A 14902-nucleotide genomic window follows, 5' to 3' on the forward strand; every position below is an offset into this window, starting at 1 on the left:
CCCAATCCAACAAAGACGAAAAAGAATTTTAAAAATGATCAAAGCCCCAAGGAAGTTTGGGATTATGTTAAACGACCAAACCCAAGAATAATTAGTGTTCCAGAGGAAGGAAATACATCTAAAAGTTTGGAAAACATATTTGAGGGAATAATTGAGGAAAACTTCTCTGGCCTTCCTAGAGATCTACATATCCAAATACAAGAAGCTCAAAGAACACTGGGGAAATTCATCTCAAAAAGATCATCACCTAGGCACATAGTCCTCAGGTTATCTAAAGTCAAGACAAAGGAAATAATCTTACAAGCCCTTAGGCAAAAGCATCAGATAACCTAAAAAGGAACACCTATCAGATTAACAGCAGATTTCTCAGTAGAAACCCTACAAGCTAGAAGGGATTGGGGTCCTATCTTTAGCCTCTTTATACAAAATAATTGTCAGCCAAGAATTTTGCATCCAGCAAAACTAAGCTTCATAAATGAAGGAAAGATAGTCTTTCAGACAAACCAATGCCAAGAGAATTTGCCACTACCAAGCTAGCACTACGAGAACTGCTAAAAAGGAGCTCTAAATCTTGAAGTAAAACCTCGAAATACACCAAATTATAACCTCCTTAAAGCGTAAATCTCACAGAACCTATAAAACAGTAAATAACGTAATGAAAAAAACAAAGTAGTCACACAATATCTAGCATGATCACTAGAATAGTACCTCACATCTCAGTACTAACATTGAATGTCAATGGCCTAAATGCTCCACAGAATGTCAGAATGAGTAAGAATTTACCAACCACGTATTCTCTGTCTCTGAGACTCACTTAATAAATAAAGACTAACATAAACTTAAGGTAAAAGGGTGAAAAAAGATATTCCATGCAAATGAAAACCAAAAGCCAGCAGGAGTAACTATTCTTAGACAAAACAGACTTCAAAGCAACAGTAGAAAAAAGACAAAGAGGGGCATTATTTAATGATAAAAGGACTAGTCCAACAGGAAAATATTACAGTCCTAAATATGTATGCACCTAACACTGGAGCTCCCAAATTTATAAAACAATTGCTATAGACCTAATAAATGAGATAGACAACAACACAATAACAGTGGAGACTTCAATACTCACTGACGGCACTAGACAGGTCTGCAAAATTGGCATAGAAGGGACATACCTTAAGGTAGTCAAAGCTGTGTATGACAAACTCACAGCCAACAGTATACTGAACAGGGAAAAGTAGAAAGCATTCCCCCGAGAACTGGAACAAGACAAGGATGCCCACTTTCATCACTTCTGTTCAACATAGTACTGGAAGTTCTAGCCAGAGCAGTCAGACAAGAGAAAGAAATAAAGAACATCAAAATTGGTAAAGAGAAATAAACTCTTGCTGTTTGCTGATGATATGATCATATACCTGCAAAACCCTAAAGACTCATCCAAAAAGCTTCTAGAGCTGATAAACTCTAGAAACTTCAGTAAAGTTTCAGGATACAAAATTAATGTACCCAACCCAGTAGCACTATTTCTATACCAACAACAACCAAGCTGAGAATCAAGAACTCAACTCCTTTTACAATTGCTGCAATAAAATAAAATAAAATACTTAGGAATATACCTAACCAACCACATGAAAGACCTCTATAAGGAAAACTACAAAACATTGCTGAAGGAAATCATAGACAACACACATCCCATACTCATGGAAGGGTAGAATCGATATTGTGAAATTGACCATACTACCAAAAGCAATCTCCAAATTCAGTGCAATTCCCATCAAAATACCATCATCATTCTCCATAGAACTAGAAAAAACAGTCCTAAAATTTTTAAAAGCAGCCTATGTAGCCAAAACAACACTAACCAAAAAACAAATCTGGAGAAATCACATTACTTGACCTCAAACTATACTACAAGACTATAGTCAACAAAACAGCATGGTACTGGCATAAAAATAGGCACATAGACCAATAGAATAGAATAAAGAACTCAGAAATTAAAGCCAAATACTTAACAGCCAACTGATCTTCAACAAAGCAAACAAAACAGTGGGAAAAGAACACCTATTCAGTGGTGCTAGGATAATTGGCAAGCCACATGTAGAAGATTGAAACTGGATCCTCATCTCTTACCTTATACAAAAATCAACTGGAGCTGTATGAAAGACTTAAATCTAAGACCTGGAACCATAAAAAATTCTGGAAGATAACATCAGAAAAACTGGTCTAGTCATTGGCTTAGACGAAGACTTTATGACCAAGAACCCAAAAACAAATGCAATAAAAACAAAGATAAATACATGGAGCTTATACTGAAAAGCTTCTGCACAGCAAAATAAATAATCAGCAGAGTTAACAGACAACCCACAGAATGGGAGAAAATCTTCACAAACTAGGCATCCGACAAAGGACTGATATGTAGAATCTAGAAGGAACTCAAACAAATCAGCAAGAAAAAAAAATCCCATCAAAAAGTTGGCTAAGGACATGAATAGACAGTTCTCAAAAGAAGATATACAAATGGCCAATAAACATGAAAAAATGTTCAACATCTTTATCAGGGAAATGCAAATCAAAACCACAGCAGTGTGACACCACCTTACTCCTGCAAGAATGGCCATAATTAAAAAATCAAAAAATAACAGATGTTGGTGAAAAGGGAACACTTTTACACTGTTGGTGGGAATGTAAACTAGTATGACCCCTATGGAAAATAGCGTGGAGAGTCCTTAAAGAACTAAAAGTAGATCTACCATTTATCTAGCAATTCCTGTACTGGATATATACCCAGAGGAAAAGAAGTCATTATATGAAGAAGATACTTGTTCACGCATGTTTATAGTAGCACAGTTTGCAATTGCAAAAATATGGAATCAATCCATCAGTCAACAAGTGGATGAAGAAAATGTGGAGGCCAGGCAGTAATGGCTCATGGCTGTAATCCTAGCTCTTTGGGAGGCTGATGTGGGTGGATCACCCGAGGTCAGGAGTTCAAGACCACCCTGGCCAACATGGTGAAACCACATCTCTACTAAAAATACAAAAATTTGCTGGGCATGGTGGCGGGCACTTGTAGTCCCAGCTACTCGGGAGGTTGAGGGGAGAATCACTAGAACCCGGGAGGCGGAGGTTGCAGTGAGCTGAGATCATGCCATTGCACTCCAACTTGTGTGACAAGAGCAAAACTCTGTCTCAAACAAAAAAGTGGAATGCTGTGAATACTACTCAGCTATAAAAAAGAATGAAATAATGGCATTTGCAGCAACCTGGATGGGATTGGAGACCATTATTCTAAGTGAGGTAACTCACTTAGCGAGGTAACTCAGTGAGGTAACTCAGGAATGGAAAACCAAACATTACGTGTTCTCACTTACAAGTGGGAGCTAAGCTATGTGGACGCAAAGGCCTAAGAATCATACAGTGGACTTTGGGGACTTGGAGAGGGGAAGAGTGGGAAGGGTGCGAGGGATAAAAGACTACACGTTTAGTTGGGTGATAAGTGCATCAAAACCTCAGAAATTACCACTAAAGAACTTATCCATGTAACCAGACACCAACCCCTTCGCCAAAAACCTATTGAAATAAAAAAATAGAATTAAATAAAAGAAATTTTAAAATGCTTAAAAATTAAGCATAAGAATTTTTTTAAAAAAATTAAAGATCATTAAAAAATGATTACCCTTTTTTGGATATGTGCCTAGCAGTAGGATTACTGGATCATATGGTAGTTCTATTTTTAGTTTTTTTGAGGAACCTTCATACTCTTTTTCTTAGTTTACATACTAATTTGTATTCCCACTAGCAATGTATAAAGATTCTTTGCATCCTTGCCAGCATTTATTTTCTGTCTTTTTGATAATAGCTATTTTAACTGGAGTAAGATAATATCTCATTGTGATTTTGATTTTTATTTCTCTGATAATTAGTGATGTTGAGCATTTTTTCATATACCCTTTAGCCAGTTGTATGTCTTCCTTTGAGAAATGCCTATTCAGATCTTTTGCTCATTTTTATTTTTATTTATTATTTTTTGAAATGGAGTCCCACTTCGTTGCCCAGGCTGGAGTGTAGTGGCACAATCTCGGCTTACTGCAGACTTCACCTCTCAAGTTCAAGTGATTCTCCTGCCTCAGCCTCCTGAGTAGTTGGGACTGCAGGTGCACGCCACCATGCCCAGCTAATTCTTTTGTATTTTTAGTAGAGATGGGGTTTCACCACGTTGGCCAGACTGGTCTCGAACTCCTGATCTCAAGTGATCCGCCTACCTTGGTCTCCCAAAGTGCTGGGATTACAGGTGTGAGCCACTGCGCTGGCCTCTTTTGCTCATTTTTAAATGAGATTTATTTTTTGCTATTAAGTTGTTTCAGTTCCTTTTATAGTCTGGTTCTTAATCCCTTGTCATTTGAATAGTTTGCACATATTTTCTTTCACTTTCTAGTTTCTCTTCACATTGTTTGTTCTTTGCTGTGCATAAGCTTTTTAATTTGACGTAATACCTTTTGTCAATTTTTGCTTTAGTTGCCTGTGTTCTTAAAGTCTTACTGATGAGGCCGGGTGCCGTGGGTCACACCTGTAATCCCAGCACTTTGGGAGGCCAAGGTGGGCGGATCACGAGGTCAGGAGATTGAGACCATGTCTAACACGGTGAAACCCCATCTCTACTAAAAATACAAAAAATTAGCCGGGCGTGATGGCGGGCGCCTGTAGTCCCAGCTACTTGGGAGGCTGAGGCAGGAGAATGGAGGTTGCAGTGAGCCAAGATCGCACCACTGCGCTCCAGTCTGGGCGACAGAGTGAGACTCCGCTTCAAAAAAAAAGTCTTACTCATGAAATCTTTGCCCAGACCAATTTCCTGCAGTGTTTTCCCAATATTTTCTTCTAGTAGTCTTATAGTTTAAGATTATACTTTAAGGTCTTACACTTAAGTCTCTAATCCATCTTTTTTTTTTTTTTAGACGGAGTTTCGCCTCTTGTTGCCCAGGCTGGAGTGCAGTGGCACAGTCACTGCTCACTGCAGCCTCTGCCGGGTTCAAGTGATTCTCCTGCCTCAGTCTCCCGAGTAACTGGGATTACAGGTGTCCGCCACCATGCCTAGCTAATTTTTTTGTATTTTTAGTAGAGACAGGGTTTCACTGTGTTGGCCAGGCTGGTATTGAACTCCTGACCTCAGGTGATCCACCCACATCGGCCTCCAAAAGTTCTGGTATTACAGGCCCATCTTTTTTTTTTTTTTTTTTTTTTTTTTTTTTTTGAGATGGAGTCTTGCTCTGTCACCCAGGCTGGAGTGTAGTGGTGCGATCCTGGCTCACTGCAACCACCGCCTCTGGGGTTCAAGTGATTCTCTTGCCTCAGCCTCCCGAGTAGCTGGGATTACAGGTGCCTGCCACCACGCCCGACTAATTTTTGTATTTTTAGTAGAGACAGGGTTTCACCATGTTAGCCAGGCTAGTCTCCAACTCCCTACCTGAAGCTGATCCACCTGCCTCAGCCCCCCAAAGTGCTGGGATTACAGGCGTGAGCTACCGTGCCCAGCGTCTAATCCATCTTGATTTGATTTTTGTATATGGTAAGATATAGATGGGGTCTGGTTTCATTCCTCTGCATATGGATATCTAATTTTCCCAGCATGGTGGGCTTTTGAAAATGGAGTATGAACCTAAGACTTATCCCAGAATTTTCAACTGTATATTAAAATTCTGGATACTTTTAGGCCCATTTGTCTCTGAGGCTGCATTCTTTTTTATGACAGTTTCTGAGAGTGACGTTGAAATGAAAAAGATTAGGATCCAAATGGATATGTGACCCTACAGTTTATCTCAGCGGAGTAGTTTTCCACCAGGAGCCATACCTGCCCCCTCCACCTGCACCTCTTTCTTCAACCTGTTGAAGATGAGCATGGGAAATTTGCTAGGGCAGTTTGGTTGTTTTATTGACTGGACGATATTTTCAGCATTTAGTGGTCAGGGTCAGTTTTGCTAAATATCCTGTGATAAGAATTGTCTCAACAAAAATGCCTTGAGAAATAAATTTGGTAAATACTAGAATTCTTTTTGATTTTTTTTTTTTTTTTTTTTTTGAGACAGAGTCTAGTTCTGTCACCCAGGCTGGAGTGCAGTAGCATGATCTCGGCTCACTGCAACCTCTGCCTCCTGGGTTCAAGCAATTCTCCTGCCTCAGCCTCCCAAGTATTGGGATTATAGGCGCCTGCCACTGTGCCCAGCCAATTTTTGTATTTTTGGTAGAGACGGGGTTTTACCATGTTGGTCAGGCTGGTCTCAAACTCCTGACCTCTTGATTTGCCCGCCTCAGTCTCCCAAAGTGCTGGCTGCCCCTGGCCTCTTTTTGATTTCTTAAAATATTATTACATCTAGTGCATTAAGCTTATAATTTTGTCCATTTATGAAAATAACAGGGCTGTTGGTTAAATTTTTTGATACAGACACTTTGGCCATAATTATATCTTCTTTTAGGACTGGTTGTAAAGAGACTGAAGGGAAGGGAGCATGGCATGAGCAGCATATCTGTCTTACTGCGGCCCTCTCTGAGTTGTGGACTGAGACCTACATCTAAATAACCTGTCATGCTCTTTTTCCTTCTCTGTCCATGGAGTTGTTTGCCTTTCTCAGTGCTGTTCCAGTAACAGTATGAGATCAGATGCCTTTATATTTGGTTTTAAACCAGATGTCTGGTTTCTCTTCCTAGGCCTCCTCCTAGATATGAGAAGATTCTTTCTAATGTTGAAAAAGTCGTTGTGTTACAATTTGTGCCAGTCATCTAATCATTACAGTTGTACAGATGTTCTCTGCTCATTCCCTTCAACTATTTGTGCAAGCTCATGGGTTTCAGTCTCTGTTCAGTTGAAGATGGATTCATTTATAGCATAACGATTAAGGTCGTGGAGTCTGAATCCCTGCTCTGCCAGTTGTTCTGTGGCTTCAAGCAGGTTAACTTCCCTGAGCCTTTGTGTTTTCATATAAGTGAGTATTGGCCGGGCATGGTGGCTCACGCCTATAATCCCAGCACTTTGGGAGGCTGTGGTGGGTGGATCACCTGAGGTCAGGAGTTTGAGACCAGCCTGACCAACGTGGTGAAACCCTGTCTCTACTAAAAAATATAAAAATTAGCCGGGCGTGGTGGCGCATGCCTGTAATCCCAGCTACTCGGGAGACTGAGGCAGGAGAATTGCTTGAACCTGGGAGGCGGAAGTTGCAGTGAGCCGAGATGGCACCACTGCACTCCAGACGGCAACGAGCAAAACTGCATCTCCAAAAAAAAAAAAGTATTAATCTAATACCTACTTTTTAGGGTAGTTGTATTACTTGAGATAATGTATTTAAAACGCCCAGCATTTTGCTTTGGGAGGCTGAGGTGGGAGGATCATTTGAGGTTAGGAGTTTGAGACCAGCTGGGCAAAAGAGTGAGACCCCTGTCTCTCTAAAAAATAAAAAAAATCATCCAGGTGTGGTGGCATGCACCTGTAGTCCTAGCTACTGGGAGGCTGAGGATGGAAGATCGCTTGAGCCCAAGAGTTTGAGGTTATAGCTTTGATCATTCCACTGCACTCCAGCCTGGGTGACAGAGGGAGACCCTGCCTCAAAGAAAAAAATGCCTAGCACAGTACTTAGAACACGCAAAGACAATACATTGTAGTTGTCTTTTTTATAGCAATTATGAATCACACATGGAGCTTGCTGGTCTAGTCCAGCTTTTTAGAAAGGATTCAGATGGAATTGACTTTCATGTCATTGAATAATGGCTTGTTCAGTTGATTCCTGTAGGTCTGCCATCACCAGGGAAATACAGTAATATTGTCGATTTTGGCGTTTAAATCCTCATGATCTGCAGGTCTGTGTACTGCATGCTGTTGCAACCTTTTTTTGTTGTTTTTTTTTGAGACTGAGTCTGCTCTGTCGCCTAGGCTGGAGTGCAGTGGCGCGATCTCGGCTCTCTGCAACCTCTGCCTCCCAGGTTCAAGCAGTTCTCCTGCCTCAGCCTCCCAAGTAGCTGGGATTACAGGCACCCGCCACCACGCCCGGCTCATTTTTGTATTTTTGGTAGAGACAGGGTTTTGCCATGTTGACCAGGCTGGTCTCGAACCCCTGACCTCAGGTAATCTGCCCATGTGGGCCTCCCAAAGTGCTGGGATTACAGGTGTGAGCCACCATGCCCAGCTGCAACTTTTTATCTCGTTTGCAGTTGGAGAAATTACTGTTTTTAACATTGTTTCTTTTCAATACCTGGAAATTTGATCAAATACATTGTCATTTCATTTCACCTTTTTTCTTGTTTTGTAATTTACTGCTTTACATTATAGAATTTGTTGTAGCATTTTATTTTAAAGCATTCTTAGCATATTTATAGGTATTCTTTAAATGAATCACTACTGAAATACATGATTTTTATTTCTTTTGTTTTGTTCGGATTACCTTCCTATTACTGTTACCCATTCATAGTTTTGGATTGACTATCAGGGTGTACTTTTTGTTATCTTGGAAAAATTAGTGGACTCCATACACAGACTTCTAATCATGTAGCTATTCTTTAAAGACTCAGATTAACAAGATTCAAAGGTTGTTAGATAACTTCTTGTTGGTTTTATGTGACCCTGGATTCTTTTGTGTGGCTGTATCTCTATTGTCATTATTATTTCATAGGGAATTTCATAGAGAATAGTAGTATCATATACTATTGCAGAGAGGATAGGAATATGCATTTTTGCAACCCTTATGAGGCCTTCTGACTTACTGTTTCTAGAAGATCAAATATTTTTTCCTGAAAGTCCTTTGAATTACATTAAATAGGCTAAGGATTAAATGCCAAAAAGGAGATAATTTTTTTTTTATTTTCTGGTTTATGTTTAGGCATTATTTACCTTAGACTGTATTTAAAAAGAACCACGATGGTAAGAAAACAGTATGATTTTAGAAACATACATTCTATACTATTGGTTTCATTATACGTTTCTCTGTGTGTGTGTGTGTGTGTGTGTGTGTGTGTGTGTGTGTGTGTGTGTGCGTGCGCGCGCGCGCACAAAAGAATACTGCATAAAGCAAAGGTTCACATTTTTTCTAATTTTGTAAATTCCAGGGAGAAACACATCTCATCTTTCCTAAAAAAGCTTCAGTGGAGCAGCTGCAAAAAATTCGTGACCTGATTGCCATAGAGAGAAGTAGCAGATTGGATGGCTCAAATAAGAGCCACAAAGTAAAGTCATCTCAGCAACCTGCAGCCAGTACCCAGCTTCCTACAACACCGTCTTCAAATCCCAGTGGGTTAAACCAGCACACAAGGAACCATCAAGGGCAGTCATCAGATCCACCATCTGCTTCAACGGTAATGTTAGAATTAAACCTTCTTTAACTGTTTCTTTGAAAGTGTTGAAACAGCAAAAGCTTTGGAATGTATTATGATTTATTCCTGAATTTATGCCCCATATTTTATTCTTAGTTCTTATAACTCTAAAACATCCAAATTTCTTCAGCTCTTTAAAAAATTGTCAAATTTCCTCTACTGCATTAATACTTCTGATCTAAATTGTACCTGCTGCCATTCATTGTGGGGGTTATTTCCAACAGCACAACCATTATCAATACCTTAATTCAATAAAAAAGCTTCTTTAGGTTTAAGGTAATTAAGAATGCATTAATTTAATGATAGTGGATTTAATTTAATTTAATTTGCTAGCAATTAATTTAATTGCTAGCAAATTAGTGAAATTTTGTTATTGGTATACACCATATATACTTGTGAAGAACTAAAGTCAAACTTACAGGCATTCTTGATAAACTGAAATGATTCCATTTGATAGGAAATTATCCTGTTTACAAAAATCTCTTTTGACCAAGGTCCTTATGTATTCTTCTCCTAAGTTTTTACTGTCAGAAAAATTCTTGTGATATTTCTGTGAGTCTAACAAGCACCTCAGTGGATTTTTATGCCCCTCCCTGAGATCATGTGCATTCCATTTTGAATACCTTAGGTCTTCATCAGTTTTGCAGTTAAGGTTGGTACAGTTACAGAAGCTCACTTAACATCTTTCTTGATTTTTAACATCTTTTCTTAGGAGTTTTCCAATTACAGTGTTAGAATATATCTTTTAAGATTTCCTACTTTATCTTTTTAATTGCAGTATTATAGTTTAAAATGCACATAGTTAACCAATCTGCAAAAAACTTGCAAACATTTTATTTTACAAAATATCTCTTTCCTGGGCTAAGTATTATTTTGTTAGTGTCCTGGCTCAGGAAAGCCATTCACATTTTCTTAATCTTGTTTAAACTCATTTTTTTTTCTTTTTTTGAGACAAGAGTATCATTCTGTCCAGGCTGTAGTGCAGTGGCAAAATCTTGGCTCACTGCAACCTCTGCCTCCCAGGTTCAAGTGATTCTCGTGCCTCAGCCTCCTGAGTTTCTGGAAATAAAGGCACGCACCGTCACTCCTGGCTAATTTTTGTTTTTTCTTCTTTTTGAGATGGAATTTCACTCTTGTTGCCCAGGCTAGAATGCAATGGTGCGATCTTGGCTCACTGCAACCCCCACTTCCCGGGTTCAAGAGATTCTATAGCCTGCGCCTCCCGAGTAGCTGGGATTACAGGCACCTGCCACCACACCTGGCTAATTTTTTGTATTTTTAGTAGAGACGGGGTTTCTCCATGTGTGCCAGGCTGGTCTCAAACTCCTGACCTCAAGTGATCCACCTGCCTTGGCCTCCCAAAGTGCTGGATTACAGGTGTGAACCACCGCACCCAGCCCTTTTTTTTTAGTTCTTAACCTTACAATTCAGATATAGTTCCAGGTCTTTAAAATCCTGTCAGTCACCAGAAAACCTCTAAACACTACACTAAAAACAGAATGTCATTCTGTTGGCAAGACACATTCTAGTTTAGAAGAAAATAAACTTTCTCAAAGATGTATGCTATTAGTAGGCTAGTATATATCAATTCTTACTACTCTAGTCCTTCAGACAAAATATCTTCTGTATTAAAGAAGTTGAGAGAAATTAGAATGAATCTTGTTTTTCATAGACAACTCTTGGTTATTCGTGGATCACTGGAATATACATATTTCTTTAAAGTATTTTGTTAATTATGCTTTCATCATTAGTTGCTATACTACAGAATTTGACAGTTTTCTTCTACCTTGCCCATTTTGAGTGGAGATACTGAGAATTAAAATGTACCAAAGTCAGGGAGCCAGAGAGATATTTTTTTAAAGCATTTAACCTGTGTATAAACTAGATAAGTCCTAGTGAACTTAGAAGTTTGTTTTGTTTTTTTTTTTTTTTTGGTTAAAACTATATCAAGTAAAATGTTGACGTATAAGTCAAGGATAGTCACTGATGTTGACGTCTGCCAGTAAGCTTTTAAGATACAAAATACTGGAATATATTGATACTCAATAAATGATGATAGTGGTGGTGATTGTTAGAAAGTTAATCTTGCCACTTTTTCTGGACATTTTATCTTAATAGAATTATATAGTATGTAATCTTTGGTTTCTGGCTCTTTGTGTAACATTTTTGAAGTTCTTCATATTGTAGGATATATCAGTATTTTGTTCCTTTTTATTGTTGAATAATATTCCATTTTAAGAATATGCCATATATTGTTTCCATTCATCAGTTGATGGACATTTGGGTTGTTTCCCATGTTTGCCTATTATGATTAATGCTGCTGTGAACATTCACATACAAATTTTTGTGTAGACATATGTTTTTATTTCTCTTGAGTAGATTCCTAGGAGTGGAACCACTGGGTTGTATGGTAAGTTTATATTTATGTTTTTAAGAAATTACCAAGCTGTTTTTCAAAATTGTACCATTTTACTTTATCATCAGAAATATGTGAGGCTTCCCGTTTCTTAGTATCCTCACCAACCATTGTTACTGTCTTTTTCAGTATACCCATTTTAGTGGTTGTTAAGTAGTATTTCATTTTGGTTTTAATTTGCATTTGCCTAATGACTTAATTGATTTTCAAACTTGCTGTTTGTACATGCTAAGTGTTTAGTGTTCCTAATGGAAGTAACTTTCTGATAATCCTTTATTTTTATACCCATTGCCTTCCAAAAGCAGATTCAAAACAGCAAGGACAATTTTTCAATGACACGGTACCTCAGAATGTTAGAAGCATTGTGTTTCCAGCTTCGCAACTTTATCTAGGTTGAAAATGTGATTCTGAAGTATAATATGCTTAAAATATACATTCAGTACTTTTTACTCAGCTAATCTAAATGTATGCTTTTATTTAGCACATGACTACTTTGAGTATGTATATGAAATTGTTAGGAACTTTTCATCAACTCTTTATCACTCTAGAAATTACTGCCAATTTATATATGGGTATGTGTTTATTTAAACCAATTATCATAATTTGTGATTATTTCATTGAAATTATAAAAGTCATATATTATCAGATAATGATAAATAATAAAAACGAACTAGTTAATTTTAAAACTAATTTTATCTCATAAACCAACAGTAAGGCAACCTCTTAGTCTTAGTCTAGATCTGTGTGTGAGCTTTTTTTTGGTTTTTTTTTTTTGAGATGGAGTTTCACTCGTTGCCCAAGCTGGAGTGCAATGGCGTGATCTCGGCTCACCGCAACTTCTGCCTCCTGGGTTCAAGTGATTCTCCTGCCTCAGCCTCCCTAGTAGCTGGGATTACAGGCATGTGCCACCACGTCTGGCTAATTTTTGTATTTTTAGTAGAAATGGCATTTCTCCATGTTGGTCAGGCTGGTCCCGAACTCCCGACCTCAGGTGATCCGCCAACCTTGGCCTCCCAAAGTGCTGGGTTACAGGCATGAGCCACCGCCCCCGGCCTGTGTGCTAGCTTTGTAAGAGAAGAAACCTATTTGAACATAAGATTTAAACATCCCCTTTCTTTTTCGTGAACCTACCACTCTTAAAAGTTAACTAATACCTGCATGCCCTTTGATAGGGGATTACATTGTGTCCTTATATCAGCATACTTAGTGTCTGTTAAAAATGAAGATATGGTCTGTTTTGACATGAATAACATCATTGTATGGAAAAAAGGTAAACTGAGAATTCCAAAATTAAACAACATATGTTGTCTGTATGTGTGTAATATTTTGATTTTTCTTATTAGAAACATATACACACACATACATATATATGTATGTTCATTTTTTTAAAGGTTTGGAAGGCCATACACAGACATCTTAACCATAATGTACTCTGAGTGATGAAATTATGGGTGCTTTCGTATTATTTATACTATTCAGTATTTTCTGAAATATTTTTTGAAGCAACATGTATTACCTTTATAAATAGAAAAGTTTTTCTTTAAATAAGTTTATTGAAGTCACAAGTTGATTAAAACATATTTAAAATAACAAAATTTTTATGTCTAAAAACAGGTTCTAAATTTTAAAGCCTCAAAATAAAGGGTTGCATAAAATTAAAGAGAGGGCAAGTAGGCTCAAGCCTTGATTTGTTGTGTGTGTGTGTGTGTGTTTTTTTTTAACTAAAGAAGTGAATTTGCTAATCTAACTTCCACTGATTAATTCCCACGATTTGACAAAATTATACACATTGTATTTTTTTTCTTATGAAGTCTTAAATATATCTCATATCAGAAATCAAAATAATTGGAAGTATGATTAGTGAAGAAAAAATCTCTTTGATCTAAAACCAGCAGATTTCACATTTTAAACTTCCATTTGTACTCTAAGTAACTTTAGTCTCTCAATTAACTGCTGCCTTATGTAGCATTAGTACATGGTTACCCAGCTGCTGTAATCACCATGTAATCAGCAACCTTCTATTTTTATGACTTAGTTTTTTCAGAGTTGTGCCAATGAATATGTGAAGAAATAAGGCAAGAAAATAAACCTTATTGTTTAAAATATTTTGAGTGCCATTAAAACTACAATGAATGAGGTAATTTCCAGATTGAAAAGAATTAAATTGAAAATAAAAATACTCTGGATGAATTCTTACCTTGTTGGTAAATGAAAGTCTGCATTTAAGAAAAATAAAATGAGACACTATAAGTGCTTCATTTTAATATGAATTCTTTCAAATAAAAATGGAGACATTTCTTTTGTTTGTTTGTTTGTTTTTTCTGTTTCTATACTAATCCTAGTAAAGGAGCATATTTGTTTCCATGGCGAATTCCCCGGACTTGTCATCACCAACTCTACATTTCTTTTGTAAGCTGTTGCACCCATCTCTTCTGTAATGGAGGCAATGTGTCTGCTCTTAATAAAGGCCAGTTGCTCCTCTCTCCCTGTATCCCTTCTCCTCTGTTCACCATGGAATCTCACATGGACATTGCCCCATGTTGGACCAGTTCTTTTCTTGGGGAATCTTCCTAGTGGCATTTAAACCTTGTTCTAGGCCAGTTTTCATTTAAGGTTGTTCCACTGGCATCACATGCAAATTTCTGAACATAATTCCAGGCTGGCTGAATCAAAATGGAAGAGGGGTGAGGTTTGGAATCTACATTTTTACCAAGCAGGTTAATGTTTAAGAGCTTTACCTTTAAGCTCTCCTATCTTAGAAACAAGGCAACACACAAATATCCCTGGTCCTCCATGCCCTGTCTTTTTCACTTCCTCTTCCCAGTACTCATTGTTGCATCTTTATTTCTTATATACTTTTCTAGTGGGTCTCCATACTTTAATTATACGCCCTATCAGTAAAATATTTTTGAGCACATATTGTCAATATATTTTTGTTCATTTGTTTATATGTTATATACATGTTCTACTACAGCAATATACTGTGCACATTATAAAACAATGTAAAGAGGATCTAAATAGTAAATAATATGTTTAATTCAAAAAAATTTATTTATTTTGAGACAGGGTCTCACTTTGTTGCTCAGGCTAGAACGCAGTGGCATGATCACAGCTCACTGCAGCTCTGACATCCTGGGCTCAAATGATCCT

General features: G+C 37.7%; 1 protein-coding gene across 4 annotated transcripts in view; it reads left to right on the plus strand.

Moving 5' to 3' along the window:
* NGLY1 (N-glycanase 1) overlaps nt 1-14902 on the plus strand; it is a 64387-nt gene that overhangs the window by 10195 nt on the left and 39290 nt on the right. For all 4 annotated transcript variants that reach the window (XM_024244703.3, XM_054552497.2, XM_024244705.2 and 1 more), the window contains exon 3: nt 9073-9318. In XM_024244703.3, coding sequence (XP_024100471.2) covers nt 9073-9318 — 246 coding nt within the window. The remainder of the gene's footprint in view (nt 1-9072; nt 9319-14902) is intronic.

This window comes from Pongo abelii, chromosome 2, assembly GCF_028885655.2.
Source record: "Pongo abelii isolate AG06213 chromosome 2, NHGRI_mPonAbe1-v2.0_pri, whole genome shotgun sequence".
In the NCBI taxonomy this organism is placed as follows: domain Eukaryota; kingdom Metazoa; phylum Chordata; class Mammalia; order Primates; family Hominidae; genus Pongo; species Pongo abelii.